Source organism: Thamnophis elegans, chromosome 11 (assembly GCF_009769535.1).
Source record: "Thamnophis elegans isolate rThaEle1 chromosome 11, rThaEle1.pri, whole genome shotgun sequence".
NCBI lineage: Eukaryota > Metazoa > Chordata > Lepidosauria > Squamata > Colubridae > Thamnophis > Thamnophis elegans.
In genome coordinates, this window is record NC_045551.1 from 31,674,097 (window position 1) to 31,691,934 (window position 17,838).

Below are 17,838 nucleotides of genomic sequence, written 5' to 3' on the forward strand. Positions count from 1 at the left end.
AATGATATTGCAAGGTCCATTCATTAGGGAGATGAATTGGTTACCAGTAGGAATTGTTCATTGATGCAATTGCTAAAAATTCAGTCAGCTATGAACTATAGTTGTTTGTGGCCTATCACCAAGAGAGAAAGAGAAAGGGAAAGTTACCATTCCTTGCTCCCAAAGTGATAAAATGGAATCTGGACTAATAAAAGTATATAAATATGCATATTGAAAAGTTTTCAATTTATTCTTATTTTAAGAATTGGAAACCATCCATAAAATATTAGTGTTTTGCTTACACATTGGATTCATTTGTAAGTGATCACTGAACTGTATAATCAGAAGATTTAGTGATATGTTTATTTCATTTTAGCAAGGTCAGCTAGACTTTATCAATTGAGATGCATTATTGATGTATTTACATCACATATCACTAAATTGTATATCAGTGTTTTGTTGTTACAGTATAATGTGTTTCAATATCAGCAGGAAAGCACACACCTTGATCTGTTTAATTTCAGTTTTGAAGAATTCATCACTTCATATTACAATATCAGACTTTACTGATAAGTTAGGGCTAAAGGACTTGCAATGATATATTGATCTTCTGCCAAATTTCTGAATTATTTATAATGTTTTGATTGTGCTTAGCATGTAAAACTTTTTTAAACCTCCCAAGTGCACCACCATCAGTTACACAAGAGTGGCTTTAAGTTCTAGGAGTTAGTCACATAATAATTTTTGATTCCAATTTTCCTCACAGCACAAGTGTATCTTTCTGAAATAATTTATGCGGCTATAATATTTCATTTAGGATTGCTATATGGAGTAACTGCTGATAGGTGTATGGATAAATTTGTTTATACAGTTGCATATTTATTACTTTAATGTGTTATAAAAACAAAACAGGTCCTTGGAAAGCACTCCTCAATCACTGGGCAATCTGGTCCAATGGGCACACACAAAGTCCAGGAAAACAGGAGTCGAACAGTCCAGGATACATGGCATGAGCACAAAACTGGGCATGCAACACTCAAGTCCTCAGGGCGGGATTAAGTAGTTATAGTAAGTGGTGCAGCCCTTTATGAGAGGCAAGGTTGCCTCCTCATCAGTAGTCTAGCTGACTGGCATTGTACCCATCTCCTCCCTGCTCTACATGTCCTTGGATCAGGAGGAGGTGTGGACTACCTCCTCATTGCTAATGGCTGGCAGCTGCTCTCGGTCCTAGCCTGGAACCTTGTGGCCAACTTGCCGCAGCTGTAGCTTGCCTCCATCAGACTCAGCCTGTTATTCATCTGATCAACCCAGCTGAGGCTGCTTTATCAGGCTAGCATTCTCTGAGCCCTGATCCTGACCAATACTCAGCTCCATGCTTTCATCTGCAAACTCAAAGTCACCCTCTTCCTCTTCTGAACTCGCATCTGGAGAAGGGTTTGGGAGTAGATCCATGACACCAGAAAAGGTGTGCAGACATTTCTTCCTCTTTGTCCTCTCCTCTCCCATCCCATCCCATCCCATCCCATCCCATCCCATCCCATCCCATCCTATCCTATCCTATCCTATCCTATCCTATCCTATCCTATCCTATCCTATCCTTCCCTTTCCAGCAGGAAAGTGGTTGCTGCTGGGTGACGAGGGAGTGAAGGATTGCAAGATGGGCTAATGGAATGTTGAAAATGAAGATCATGTGAAAGCAGCAATAACCAGCAATGCAGCACCCAGTAGCACTAAAGCAGCTACAACTTCCCAAAATTTCATACTGTCAGAAATCATGGGCTCCAGTTTTGAACACTTTCTATAAGTTTGCCCATTTGAGGTACCTCAATTCAAAAAGTGTTGCATTATGAGGCACCATTTCACCCAGTTAAAGTTTATTAGAAAAAGAGTTTTATACAAATGTATACACACACATGCATAGCAATAGGAATAGCACATAGACTCATATACCATCCTGTTCTGTCCCCCCCTTCACAGCTCTTAACACACGGCAAGACAGGCAAACTTAAAAAGGACTTTTCTTTATCAGTTCACAGTTCAAACTGGCTTCGAGCCCAAAAAATAACATAAATACAAGTCTTTGACCAGATAACGTAATGAAAACAAATCTTTCTTACGGCAACTCAATTTGAACAAAACGAAAGCAAAACACTTCTTCCCAAAGTCTCTATGAATCAGGGTTACAGACATACAGAGCGCTTATCCAAGTGAATCTTACAGAAACCACGACTGATGATCAAACAATGTTGTACAAACCAAGGCACGCATGAAGGAATGTATGTTGACTCCTGCAACTAGGGCGTGGCAGCATCCGTCCTTTTATCTCCAAACCTGCCTCCCACAAGCCCCAGCTGCATACTGAATCTTGTATCCTGAAAAGACTCTCAGCAGAACTGCTGAATCACAACACCATCCCATAGTGCTTTACAGAACTCTCTGGAGGAATTATAGAGTCACATATCTGGGTCCTCATTTTACTGAGGTTGGAATGATAAAAGGCTGAGTCAACCTTGAGCTCCGTCAGGATCGAGCTCTAGGCTGTGGGCAGAGTTTGCAATCTGCATTATAACTACTGCACCACCAGGGCTTGATAGACAGTAACATTACATATTTTTAGTAAGTAAGTCTTCAATATTTTCCCCTTCAGAAAACCCAGATCTCCCCAGTAAAAGGAACAACAATATCAACAGCAGAAAATTAATGAGGTGCCTCAGTTAACTTTCTTAATATCAGCTGAAATATCAGCTTTATAAACATCTGTCTTCCATATGGGGTCTTAATTATCTTCTTGTTTAGGACTCCAAAATTCCTAAGACCATCCCTGCATCTTTATCTCTACTTCAAATGGATGTAGAAATAAAGGAGATTTGTAACTCTATGTAACAATCAGAAAAGAAAAGACTCATGGAACAAGAGTACATCTGTTTGGAGCAGTCAATATATAGCATTATCTTGTCTTAATGGCTTTCAGAATGATTTATATAGTCCATCTATCCTTACGTTCTCAAAGCAGAGAAATATGGATGTAGCATTAGAGCCTGTTCTTGTATTACAAGGTTTGTAACTACGGGTTATACAAGGATCCCTGCATAGAAACCTAGAAAAGTGTGGCATTTTCTTTTTCCTTTTTCCTTCCCAAGCTGAGTTTATTTACGATATAGAAATATTATGTTGGTATCAGAATAGCATTCTCTTCACAAAGTTTAGCCATTAGTAAGAATGGAACCTCTTCCCTGAGCAAAATTAAACAAATCCTAATTTCTAGAGTGGTTAATAATCCATAGATCCCCATGCATATTTCTGCATTTACTAACATGCTGGACAATAGTTTATGCTAGAGCTAAAATGAATTCCATTAAGTTTAAATTAAAGTCTGTTGATAAAGGCAATGGGGGGAAGAGCATTCATTACCTTGGCAATTTTCCAAGTCTTTAAAATGTTTTGGAGGAGAGGAAAAACACATCCTAGCAAACCCTGGGGAAAAGATTGAATAATAAGGAAAATGTCTTATTTAACTGGTTCAGCTAATACAATACGCTCTGGGCTGTTCAACAACAACCAACTATCAGTGATCTTGCTACCTGCAATTTCCTTTGACTACATTTAAAAAAATGATATGACATATGAATGAAAAATGACATCAAGAAAAAATGATAAAAATGTGAAAAATGGCTACAATTAATTTTTATTGGGGTATTTATTAAGCAACTAAGCTTAAAGAATGGAAGACAAGTGGAAAGACAGATGGACAGAAATAAAAAAAATCCAATCGACTTGTTTTAGACTTGGATTTCTTTATGCAGTGACAGATTTTCATAAGATTAAAATCCATATCTGACCTTAGAATGCACCAGTCAAAGATTGCAGATTACCCAATAAACTGGGCTATTCATTATGATATTCAGAAATAACATAGTAAGTGGCTTTAATGCAGATATGTTCTCAAATAGTAACAAAACATATATTAAAATCATAACTCGTTTGATTTAATAGATGGTCAGGGCTACTATAAGAGCAACACCTAATCATCTTAATGGCTCAGACCAATATCTATCTAATGCAAGATGTTGCTGCAATGCCAGCAAACTATATACTGATAAAGTAAAAGAATATTTGTAGCTCAGTTGAATTACCCTTAGTGTTCTCTGTGGTTGGTGGACTTCTTGCAGATGTTTCATTATCAAACTAGGTAACATCATCAGTGTTGGCCATCATCAATGCTAGCATTGATAATGTTCCCTAGTTTGGTAATGAAACATCTGCAAGAAGACCACCAAGCTCAGAGAGCACCAAGGACCCTAAAGCTACATATCACTGGATGATGGAACACTTCACTGGCTACACCCAGATCTGATTTTCAAAAAAACACTGCTCCTGCAAATTAACATTCACTTCATTGCCAAGGTCAGCTGTTTATAAATTGCCCACTAATTTATAAAACACTGAGTTAAGATAATGAGTCATAATTTGGAGAAATACTTCTACTTTTTATTTATTTAGGTGACACCTGTATTCTAAATGCATTATTATGAAGGAAAGAATAGAGATCTCTCTATTCACTGGTTCACACTAGAGCTGGCAAAATGCTTGTGAAGAAATCAAACATTCTTCTGAACCTGGTGCTTGAAGCAAAAGTTTCAGCTTGGGATCTTTCAAGGGTGTTATGTATTAAATATATATGTAGTTGTGTTAAGCCCTGCTAAAATACTGTCAGGGTTCCAAGTAACACCCCCAATGAAATAAGACTCTGAGGCTTGACGTTCCTCAAAGTTCCCTTTTATTAGAAATGTCATATTGGCACATCTGGGAAAATCGAATCTGAAAGTTTCCAGGTTTTCCCCACCCAAAAGAAAGTCCAAGCACATACATGTCCATCACATGGTTCAATCAAAGCACTGTCCCAACTGGAGATGCCTCCCAGTCACACCCTTCCATGTGCCAGGCAGACAGTGATGGGATATGACCGGTATGCCCCGGTACAGGTGTACCGGTGCCTGCTGGGAGCACCAGGTACCGTTCCAGTATGGTGCTCCGAAGGGCCCACCAGTCTGTCTACTCTCCTTATCGCTATTTGAGCTGACCAGGGCATTTGCGCATGTGCACAGGGCGTATGGCGCCTGCACAATGTTCCACCAAGAAGCTGGAGCCTTGCAGGTGGTAGGGATGAATGCGCCCACTGTGCACGTGCATGTAGTGGATGCCTGGCCCTGTTGCAGCATACCAGTTGCAATGGGAGCCAGAACCCACCACTTCAGGCAGAATATACTTGACTCGGAGAAAGGAATGTTATAATGACTATATAACTCTCCAGCTCCAGACAATCTCCCCTCACAGTTTTCCACAGACTAAATGTGGCAGGCTGAAAATCCAATGCCCAAGATGGTTTCCAGGCCTGACAAATTCAAAATTTTGCCATATTCAAAGAATGAATGATGCTGGTCAGCTAACAACAATTGTACATAAAATAAATCTATATGCTGCTCTATGGTTGCAATAAAGAATTCATTGGGTGGTCTAGAAATTCAGTTAATAAAGAGGTCATAAAGTGAACTTTGCATCTTTTAGAATAATCAGTAAAGTAATACAGTACATGTGTTACTGTAAGTATTCCACCAGCTCTTCATCACAAGTCTTGAAAGATAGGGGATTTTATTTGAGGAAATAGATATAGATAGATAGATAGATAGATAGATAGATAGATAGATAGATAGATAGATAGATAGATAGATAGATAGATAGATAGATAGATAGATAGATAGATAGATAGATGATAGATAGATAGATAGATAGATAGATAGATAGATAGATAGATAGATAGATATTTCACTTCAACTACAATCTTCACAGCGCATTAAAACAAGCTAAGGTTAATGCTTTTCTAGTTTTGGGAAGAGTTATCTGATTTAGATAACTAGTTGGTATATAATGATGTCTACTCAAAAACACATCTCTAGCAGAGGTGGGTTGCTCCCAGTACGGCCTGGATTGAGTGAACCAGTAGTGGAGGTGGCAGGAGGCTCCGCCCACCCACTGGACGCTTCTGCGCATGCGCAGAAACATCACATACACACACACACACACACGCGCGCAAGCAAACTAGTAGTAAAAAAAATGGAAAACCACCACTGATCAGTAGGAAGATCTGAAAAAAATCTAGTTGCATATCTATATCTGACACACATTGTTTTAAATTATCCAGCATCTTTTTGTAACCCTTTTTCATTAATATGTCCCATAAGAAGCTATAATTCTGTAAGTTTTATGAATTGATCTTCTTCAAACAGATTCAAAATTATTAGGAAAATTAGAGTTGGCTTTCTCTTCTTGTCTCCTATCATTCATATAGGTATGTATATATTTTTTATTGTGATCACAAGATATTTTACACAGAAAAATGGGTGCAAGGAATCTTTCAAGCTCAGCACAGGAAATTCTTATTTATTACCTGCTGATGTTTGCACAATATCAGAAGTATTTCTGAGTCCCATGAAGTCAAACTGATAAAGTCTCCAAGATTTCTGATCTGCAGCTTCTACTGAGTTTTTTCTCCATCTGTAAACCATTTCTTCTTGTGGATAGCCATCTGTAAATTAAAAGTCAGCATCAAATATCTGGTAAATATTTCATAATGTGAACACTATAAACTTTTTTCCTCCTCCTTTGACATATGTGATTGTAGGCAGCTTACAGCAAACAGTACAGCCACCTTGCAGTCCCCCCACTTCTATGGGATCCCCGGCACAGCCATATCTTCAGGAACTTCCTAAAAACCATCAGGATCGGGACCAATATAACCACAAGAAAGAGGATATTCCAGAAGATGGATGCAATGGCAGTCCTAGTTCTTGTCAGATGAAACTCTTGGTAGACAGGACCCATAACATATCCCAATTGCCAGGTCTAATGGAATGGATAAATATAACAGGAGAGAGATGATCCTTCAAATAATCCGGCTCCATGTCTTGTAGATCTTTATGAGTCATAACCAGCACTTTAAATTGAGCCTGGAAACAAACTGACAACAAATCAAGTTCACGGAGCAGAGGTTTAACATGTACTAATTTGGTATGCATATTACTCCTGCACTACGTTTTGCACCAGCTTTTGTTTCCTGATGTTTTTCAAAAACAGCTCCTGTACAACACATTACAATAATCCATCCAAGAGGTGACCAGAAGATGAATGATGGAGAGTAGTCTCGTGATGCATGAACGGCTGCAATAGGTGCACAGCTCAAAGTTGCACAAAGGCCATGACTACCATCTGGAGCAGGAGTCCAAGGAACCCCAGTTTGCAACAGAGTCTGTTTGGGTCAATTCTATCCTATTCAACATTGAAGTTGATAATTTCCAGTCAAAGAAGCAAGGCAATAAATAGAAAATGTATAAATGAATAGCTTTTCTTTATTAGGCAAGAATATAAAACAAAATAAAAGCAAAAATAGCGTGCTTGACTCCACTGTCACTTTAATTGTGCAGTACGTACAGTATCAGTTGCTAGAGGTTTTCTGAAGGCTCTCTGAAGTCACAGCTGTTTAAGAACATATGGATCACTTTGCCTATTGCTTTAATGACCCTCAGTTCAATATATCTTGCAGATATGTATAACTTCATAAATAGATAATTTGCATTAAACAATAAATGATTCCCACAGATACAGACATTGTCTCCCAGCTAAAAATATCTTGAACTAGTTGGATACCTGTACTCCGCTATGAAACTATGTGATCGGGGTTGATAAAGCAACACTTACAGCTTGAAAATTAATGAGTAGTTACGAACGGCTCTCCTCTCCCCTTCTCTCACTCAGTTTTGCCCCACAGAAGCCTCTCCTATCCCCTTTTCTCCCTCAGGCTTGCCCCACAGAAACATATCCTATCCTATCCCCTTCTGTCCCTTAGACTTGCCCCATAGAAGCCTCTCCTCTCCTATCCCCCTTCTCTCTCTCAGACTGGCTCCATTGATCCTCTCCTATCTTATCCCCTTCTTTTCCTCAGTCTAACTCCTTAGCATCAGAGTATTTTTCAGGTGAGGAGTGGGAGCAGAATGTCTAAACTGCGAGCCTGCAGGCTGGATGAGTCATGCACTGGCCATGCCCATGCCCAAGTGGCATTTGGAACAAAATTCTTTTCAGGTGGGGAGGGCGAGTGGACCATCTAACTCCTTAGCATCAGAGTGTGTTAATAATAATATAAGAAATACTAATGATCTGATGGTCATTTCAAAAAATCCTTTCTTAGCAAGCACCTACAAGCCAAGAGGTACATACGTGCCAAATTTCAAGTTTGTAGACTTTACGGTTCTGGAGATTTCGGGATGTTGCATGAGTGGCATTTCACTTATATATAGATTACAGAGTTGGGAATGAATCCTGGCAAGAGTAATGGACTACAACAACCCTTGTCTGATTAAGACAGATTTCTGTAGGATTGTTGTGAAGACCAAACAAATATTACAAACTTTTCTATGAATTTAAATATGAGTCTTCACGTCCTCCATTTTAGCAGGCAATTACATATAAATAATAAATTGTAAATCGTTATAATAACATACATAGGCTATAGAAACACTTCTGGAATTTCCAGGTTTATAGATTATTTCTTATACTCTTTGCTTTAAGTAGCTCTATCTTCTTATAGTATATACGTACTATTTTATGAACTCTTGCTATATTTAATGAATCCATTTTCTCAAGTTGCTATATAGCATGAGAAATGCCCACAAGACATTAATCTGTTATCTGTTAAAATTATTTATAAGTGTCTTTGGAGTGTGGCATTCATTTATTTTCAATCAATGTTAAAGAGTCACAGTTATACTGTAGAAGATTTTCAATTATGAATTGAAACTACTTACAGTTCATGATGTTGACTGGTAAAAAGGCCAAAAAGACAATTTACTGTATTGGCAGACAGATTATATTAACATATTTAGGGCTAAGAAGTCAGCTTTAAGATATGTGTTATATCTCCCTGAAGAATGAGTACTTTAGGATTCAAATTCGCTCTGTTTTCAATGTATAATCACTGCTGTTTATTTGTGTTAGCTTTTCTGCATTAATTACATACATATAAGAGATAATGTGTAAGTGTATTGAATCATCAGTGGATATAGAATTCAAGAGTAACCAAATGGAAGTACAAATTTTATGAACCAAAATATCTAAAGGAGGTTTATATACGAGAATCACTCCAGTCATATGAGCCATAGTGGTGCAATGGATAGAATGCAGTATTGCAGACAACTCTGTCTACTGTCAAGAGTTTGATTCTGACCAGCTCAAGGTTTGACTTAGCCTTCCATGGTCGGTAAAATGAGGACCTGGATTGTTGGGAGCAATATGCTGACTCTGTAAACTGCTTAGCGAGGGCTGTAAAAGCACTATGAAGCGGCATATAAGTCTAAGTGCTATTGCTATTGTTATAAGACTGATGATGCAAATGGGAAATCACCATCTTTCAAACAGCATAGGCCACATGCACCAAATCACAAGACCAACACTTCCATAAGATATATAACAAGTCATGAACCTGTACTCATGTGGGTTTTTGGATCAGAAGCTCTACAACTATCATCTGAATTCTTAATTTAGATTTATGTAATTGTCAGGATTTTTAGATTTCACCTAGTACAACTTGTTACCACTGCAGAATAACAATCCGTTATGGTGTTTATAATAAATTGCAATGTGGTGCCTTCTGAGGCTCTTCTGACTCGGTCTTGACTGTCAAAACTAATTTTCCATGTAGTAATTCCTCCAATGTTTTATTGTCATGTTCTTTCTTTTAGTTTGAAGTCATTATTCTGAGTTTTGTTCTCTAAAGCAACAGAGAACTAATCTGTTCTATCACTTATACTCCAGTCTCCTAATATTTTAAAATGATTATAATTATTTTCTCTCCTAAACTCTTTTGTAGGTGAAATATACCTGATCCCTTTAATCTTATGTTGTACATATTTTATCTATATGTACTCATTATATATATTGAGATATCACCTTGCTATAAATAGAACTTTCTATTATTCTATCAAGCTAAACCGAGCCTTTATTTCTATTTTGCTTTTTATAAATTGTTTTACTACAACTTTAGTTGTCTGAATGTCATGTTTGTTCCTCTATTGGCACTAATAGAGAGAGGTAGGGACAGAATTAATCACTGATAGAGAATAATTAAATGGTGGCTAAATCTGTCAATGTTCATCCTGTTCAGTATTTCACTTTCCCAATTGTTCTACATTATTTGAGGTAAGCGGGAGATTTACATATAATTTTGTATATAATTATATAGAATAACTTTTCTGCTTTGTGTTATATGCACTTTTAGAACATGGACATTTTGCAATGGCCTAGCTACATATCCCCTAGGTTTATATGGCAGATCAAATAGCTATTATCTTACCCATGTTGGATTCTATCACACTGATACAATCAAAAAGTGAGAGCGGGTGTACTTCTGAAGTCTTGGCATTCCCTTTTGCTTCATTGCAGCTAACTATTATCATGCATTATGAAAGCCAGCATCTTTCCATAGCCAAAAAAACACTAATTGGGCATTGTTTGAGTTGTTGGCATCATTAGCTTTGTTGTGCCCACAATGCAGCACCACCCCAGACTGGAAACAATTATCACACCTGTAGGATTGCCAGGTTTAATGGGAATAAGGCTGCTTCCACCAAATTAAAAATGAAACATTCTGTTAAATATTGTTCACAAGCTTTAAAGTGTGAAAGGGCTATGTATACATACTGTGTAAACAGCTTAGAGCTACCCAACATTTCTTCCTCAATCATAATCAAAGGCTGTGCTGATGAGTTCCTGCCAACAAGTAAAAACTTGCTGGAGCCTGTACCTTGCCTGTAGATTGTACATTTTCATTCACAATCATTTCTGATTTCCTGCTGGCAAATGATAGGAATCTCAACTATTCTTCAGCCAAATTAGGTGGGTGGCCAGTCAAAACGCTAGTAGCACAAAATCCTTCTATTATTCTGCTGGCATGTTACTCTTTATATTTGTTCTGTCCATTAGGACTAATTCAACTATGAAAGCTGTTAAGGAAATTATTCTTCATGGCAACAGATTGCAAGGAGCTTATAATGTTTGAGACATTTCGCACTGTACTTGGTTCCTGGGCCATCAGTGCACAGTTCCTCCCCCCCTTTAAACATTTTACTGAAATAGACATGGTAGAAATAGAGATAGTCATTGTTATTCTCCCTATTCCTTTCTCATTTCTAATCTTTCCCTTCTGTAGCTGTTGTAACAAATTAATTTACAGACAAGGCAGCATTCCCCCACCCCAGGTATATACCAGGTATATTATCAGCATACAGTTGCCGGAATATATAATTGTCCTGTCATGATGAGATCACTTTCTAGTTGCCCTGGAGTTCCCTAGAACTGCCCCCTACTGCAGGGAAGTTGGACGCATTTGATCACTCTACCCAGATGCCAGTTGGATACAGAGGGGGCTGCGGTGATATTCTTGAAGGTCTGATGCACATTCCTATGAAAGGTTTGATCATGACCTGAGGGGCTGTTGATAAGATCATGCTTATACAGCCTCTTCCTTTTCTTGGATTCTGGATCTCTTTCTAGTTTTCAGAGGAGCTAAGGGGCTGAAATGCGAGAAGAGATATCTAGAACACGGTTGGAGGACAACGAGGAATGAATTTTATGGAGCACAAGCTACAGCCACAATTAAGATGCCAGGGTTCTCCTGCCTCATAGTTGCCATAAGGCTTATCATTTGGTGTTATGGACAATGAAACAGCAATATTTTTGCACCATTATTATACTGGGTGGTAGCTCTCTCTATATTTCCATTCTTGGTGACCCAAGTATTGCTGTGGCTTCCCTCTTAAGGTGTCTGGAGATTGTGGGGGCCCAGATGGAGGACAACAAGCTTTGATTGAAACCTGGGAAGACCAAATGGCCTTGGATATGTGGGGCTCTGGGATCTGAGACTTTGTCATCTTTGATTCTGGATGAAGTGGCACTGTCCCAGAAAGACCTGGTCCACAACTTCTCCTGGACTCATAGCTTCTGTTTGAGAAACAGTGGCAGTTGTGGCTAGGAAATCCTTTGCACAACTTTGGGTTGTGTGCCAGTTGTGGTCTTTCCTGGATCAGGATTCCCTGTGTTTGGTCAGCCACTCCCTAGTCATGTCATGGCTGGATTATTGTAATGTGCTCTACAAGGGGCTATCCTTGAAGAGCATTCAAAAGCTACAGCTGATGCAGAGTACAGCAGCATGTGTAGCTTCTGGCCCCGCAAGAATGGCCCCTGTAACACCACTACTCTGCGAGCTGCATTGGTTGCCAGTCTGCTTCTGGGCACAATTCAAAGTATTGATGATCACCTTTAAAGCCCTTCATGCCTGGCTTCAGGTTACTTGAGGGCAGGGGTGGGTTCCTCCCGGTTCGCATGAACCAGATCGTCGGTGAACCCGGAAGTAATTAACTTCCAGAACGCCAGTACAACTCCTGGCCCCTGTCGCTGGGTGCCTGCAGGGTTTTTCTTTTTAAAAAACGCCTCTCTGGATGATCTTGAAAACCTGCAAGGTTGCTTTGGAAGGGGACAGATGGGTAGCATTTCCCCCTGCCCCCCTACCTGGGTGCCTGAAGCCAAGGAGCCTGCAGCCTTAAAGCAAGCCTTTGCACAGTAAAGAAAATCTCACGAGCGAGAGACGTTCTTAATTGCCTTTACTGTGCAAGTTGCGGAAGGTTCCGAGGCTGCAGGCAACCAGGGATGGGGTGGGGGAATGCTGCCTGTCTTCCCCCTCCCAAAGCAACCTTGCAGGTTTTCAAGATCGTCTGCAGAGGCGTTTTTAAAAAGAAAACGGTCTTCTTGGGAGGGGGAATGGGCTGCACTCAGAGGAGCCGGCGGGTTGCGCTCCTGGTTCTGGGGATTCCCCCCCCCAAAAAAAAGACCAGCTGCCCATCTCTTCAAATCTTGTGGTTTTTCAGGATTTTTTTAAAAAAAAACGCCTCTCCGGATGATCTTGAAAACCTGCAAGGTTGCTTTGGAAGGGGACAGATGGGCAGCATTTCCCCCTGCCCCCCTTCCTGGGAGCCTGCAGCCTTAAAGCAAGCCTTTGCACAGTAAAGAAAATCTCACAAGCGAGAGAAGTTCTTAATTGCCTTTACTGTGCAAGTTGCGGAAGGTTCCGAGGCTGCAGGCAACCAGAGATGGGGTGGGGGAATACTGCCTGTCTTCCCCCTCCCAAAGCAACCTTGCAGGTTTTCAAGATCGTCTGCAGTGGCGCTTTTAAAAAGAAAATGGTCTTCTTGGGAGGGGGAATGGGCTGCACTCAGAGGAGCTGGCGCTTGGGGCACCCTGAAACAACGCATCCCTGCCGCCTCGTTCTACTCAGCAAGCGGGGACATCCCATCTGTGCCCACTTCTGCTGCCGCCACCTCCGCTCCCAAACGCAACTGTCAGTTGCGAGCAGGTGCCTGAAGCTGCTGCTTGCAGTCATTTACGGCTGCAGATAGATTGTGCCTGTAGAGGGAAGCTCTTTGCCCTGTGAGAGCTCCTCTCCAGCACTCCTAGTTTGGTAACATCATCAGTGCTAGAAGGAAGTGGGGTTGTGGGGGAAGGAGGAGAAAGTTAGGACAAAAAAGAAAAAGATAAGGAGGGAGAGGACTGTGGGGTCCTTTGGTGTTCTCTGAACGTGGTAGTTTTTAATTATTTTAGGGAATTTTTATTTATTTATTGTTTATAGAATGTTTATTACAAGAAATGTTATTCCTTTTTGCAAATGTTTTATTTGTGATGCAATATGTTGCTTTTAAGTGTTCAGACCAGGTTTATGTGTCTCAAAGTGGCTGCTTTTCTATGGGCAGGGCAGGTTTGTTGCAAGGCAGTGTGTTTCACCCTCCTTGTTTAGGTAATTCTGAGGTGGTTGATGGTTCTGTGAGCGCCTGTCCTTTATAATTTTTCACATTGTCTTGATGGTTTTTATTCCAGTGACTTTGTCTTTCCTATCCTTAGGCTTAGGAAAAAAAACCTGGTTTCATTGGCAGTCTTCTGGGGGGGGGGGTTTCTTATTTTTTGGTGTTTTCCTAGCACTGTCATAGTTTGTGTGTGTGGGTGTGTGTGGGTGTGTGTGGGTGTGTAATGTCCCACAGCTTTGAAAAAAAGCACAGGATAAAGGAGAGGAATACATGTTTGGAACCGAATTATACAAGTATGTTAGAGATTGTAATATTTTTATTATGATTCCATAAGTACTATGGCAATTCATTAGGAAATGTCTTTGCCAGAATCTTCATAGAATAAGAAACAGCTCAAAGTCTTGCATGAGCTATTTGCTTAAGTCATTTTAATTGGGAGAGATAAATGTGAAAAATTATGTACATTAATCTATTGCCCCAATTAACATGTCAGCTATCAAGTTATTTCATTTTGTCTCTTTGTTCTCCATAGACTTATACATGTTGTATAAGCACATGTATTTTCTTTTTTCTCTTGCTTTTGCCTATTTCATGCTTCTAAATCCAAAATTCGAAAGATTTTTTTTAAAAATGTGTTAAACTCTTTCCCGAGGTTGCTGATATCTTAGAGTCCAATGCCAGAATTCAGGAAGTCCAAAAAATCTTGGTCTACTCTAGATATGAACACATACATTATAGGAACACATACTCATACACACACACACACACACAGAGAGAGAGAGAGAGAGAGAGAGAGACAGAGAGACAGAGAGACAGAGACAGACAGAGAGAGAGAGAGAGAGAGAGAGAGAGAGACTAGGAAACGTGGGAATTTGCGTGACCCGTCAAAACCGCGGAGGACAAAATCGCGCTCGACGAAAGGGCGCATTTGACGTCATCACAGCGCGACGAAAAAAATTAAAAATTGAAATAAAATTAAAATTAAAGCAAGCCGATTCACATAAAGGTAAGGGTTAGGTTTAGGTTTAGGGTTAGGTTAAGGGTTAGGGTTAGGTTTAGAGCGTTAGGGTTACGTTTAGCGTTAGGTTAAGGGTTAGCGTTAGGTTTAGCATTAGGTTAAGGGTTACGTTTAGGGTTAGATTTAGGGTTAGGTTAAGGGTTAGGTTTAGGGTTAGGTTTAGGGTTAGGTTTAGGGTTATGTTTGGGGGGGTTAGGGTAAGGTTTTCGCTTTATTTTTACATTTTTCGATCACAGCGCGATGTTTTCGTCGCGCTGTGATGACGTCAAATGCACGCTTTCGTCGAGCGCGATTTTGTCCTGGAACCGGTTTTGTGGTGGAACCGGAATTTGTAGATGTACTTTGCAAGGACATTAATCTTAGTTTAATCACAAGTGATTAGAGTCATTTGGTGCTCAAATGTATAGAATTCCAAGCTTGTTGGTAAACTGTCCTGGCAGGTCATAGTAAGTGATATTCCTAGTGGCAGATAAGCATGAGGAAACCCAGGAAAAGGTAGCTAAATGTTTCTGTTAATGCCTTTTGGAGACTAAGCTCTTTCAGAAGCATTTCTTTTGCCATAGAAAAGCTTTAGGATAAAGCTTATCTATGAATGTTTGTTCCTTTCCCCATTTTTATTCTTTAAAGTCTATATATGTGCCCTTCTGGATGTGTTTGTTCATTTTATCAAACTGGCCTATGTTGGTATTAACATTTTGACAATCATACTAATGGGTTCTTTTTATTTCTAATAGTTTCGAACATTTGGCATTGGCATCCATCACTGGTGACTGAGCATCTCACAGACATTGGCTGAGAAAATCAGAATAATCAGAGCCACTAAGATTCATTGACCCAAAGTAGGACCAAATGCTTTATCACAAGATTAAAGGGCAACATTTAATATATATATATATATATATATATATATATATTGCTCCATATATTTATAACTATATGATACATTAGGGATTTTTTCTGCTTAAACTATAATTCTATGAAATTATAATCTGCTGGTTTCTCTTCCATCTATAGATGAGATACCATATATGGAACCAAAATACAAATTAACTTAGCAGCAAAGACAATAGTTTTAAGAATAAATGTCACAACAGAAACAATTAAATATGTAATTCTGATTAGACTATCAAATATTTTTCATAATCATATATTTCCTCTATTTGAATTGAAGAAAAATAAATTTAAAATATATTTCCTTAAATTCCAGTATTTCCACTGTCCTTACATTTTTTAGCCTCTTGTTCACAATATACACTCAGCTATTATAAATAAACTATTGGAACATAATCTTGCAATGGTTTGGTAATCAGTACTAGAAAACAAACATTTTAAAATAGCAGCTCATGCACAGTTAAATTCCACTGCAGTCAAATAAAATCAGGCAATAAATCTGTGGTTTATAATGCTACTGATTTTAGCTTCATTTAATATTCACATAGCAACGCCTTCTCTAAAATGTTTCAAATTCTGATTGATAAATAGCTTCTGCTTTGCTAAAACAGACAGCTTTGGGGAGATGATTATACCAAGGTCTATCCACAGAAATGCAGCAATTCTTTAAAAATAAGAAAAAATTGAAAAGAAAATTGGAATAGGTGTAACTTCAGAAAAGGGCATTTTTTTGTGAATACTAAAGAGACAAGAATAGATAATTAAAGTAGGAGAAGGTCCAGTCAGAAACTAAATCTATGAAGTAAAATTATTTTCTGGATAAGGAAGTTCCTCAAAGTGGCAACAAGCATGTTTGTAACTTTCTTCAATTGGCTATATCTCTTCCTACTTCTCCCTACTCTTTCTTAATTTCTTCCCAATGCTGTACTTCATCCCACCTTTCCTTTCAGTTTGCCCAGGAACTTTAAGTTCTTACACATGGGTGGGGTGCTACCTCCATCTCATGCTACCAATGAATCAATCTAGAACAGTTAGCATGAGAGGAGATTCTATCCACACTTTCTTTCAGCTTGGAGCCACTTAGGCAGAAGATACAAAATAGGTTGAAATGGGACAAAGTAGGACAAACAGGCAGAAGGCTGACAGAATGCACCCATGAACATCAACTAGCAGTCAGAAGCCATGATGAAATATCTTTAACTTCATAACATATGGACAGACTTAACCCTAGTTTCAACTGGGAAACTGTGTCCATTCAAGACCAAGTCAGGTTAAAAAAAAACACTAGAGAATTTCTGAAAATGTGCCACTATGACAATTAGCTATCAATAGACACACAGACATAAACAATATCTACGTATGGAAAAGAGACTATCAACAAGCCAAATAATGGGGGAGGGGACAAAAACATCTCTCCACCAGCAATCAGCAACCAGATGAACATCTTCTGCCTTCCTGACCCTCTTCATTCATTCAACAATTCAACCAAATGCGTCTAAAGACAGCATCATTAAACCGTTTGCTGCTAAAAATTAATAAACCTGTGTCCTACAACTCCTGTGATCCACAGGATCTAGTGCTCTTCCACTGTTCTAATTTCCACTTTCCACTATATCCAGGCAAACAGAATGAGACAGACTATAGAACGGGGTGTCAAACTCGTGGGCCACAAGTCGGATGCATGACATGCTGTCCACGCCCATCCCTGGTTTAGCAAAGGGGAAAAAAGTTGCAATACAGCATGTGATGACAACTTGTCGGCATGAGTTTAACACCCCTGCTATAGAATATGTAGAGAATATACTCTAGAATAACAGGTGGGTTAACACTTACTGTGTTAAGCTATGTGTGACACCAATGTTGTCTTAGATCTGTAAGGTCCAATTTGCTCATAAGAATATTTTTTAGCAGTAGATGAGGTGAAGTAGTCCAAGGTCAGTCAACTGGCTTCATACCTAAGGTGGACCTAGAACTCACAGTCTCCCAATTTCTGCCCTGATGTTTTAACCATTATACCAAACTGGCATTCAACATTTGACAATAGCAGCAGTT

General features: G+C 39.2%; 1 protein-coding gene across 1 annotated transcript in view; it reads right to left on the reverse strand.

The window, feature by feature from the left end:
- Window positions 1–17,838, reverse strand: part of GABRG3 (gamma-aminobutyric acid type A receptor subunit gamma3) — a gene marked incomplete at its 5' end in the record, with an annotated part of 443,827 nt that overhangs the window by 49,355 nt on the left and 376,634 nt on the right. Inside the window, one exon of the mRNA XM_032226074.1 lies at window positions 6,425–6,562. Coding sequence (XP_032081965.1) covers window positions 6,425–6,562 — 138 coding nt within the window. The remainder of the gene's footprint in view (window positions 1–6,424; window positions 6,563–17,838) is intronic.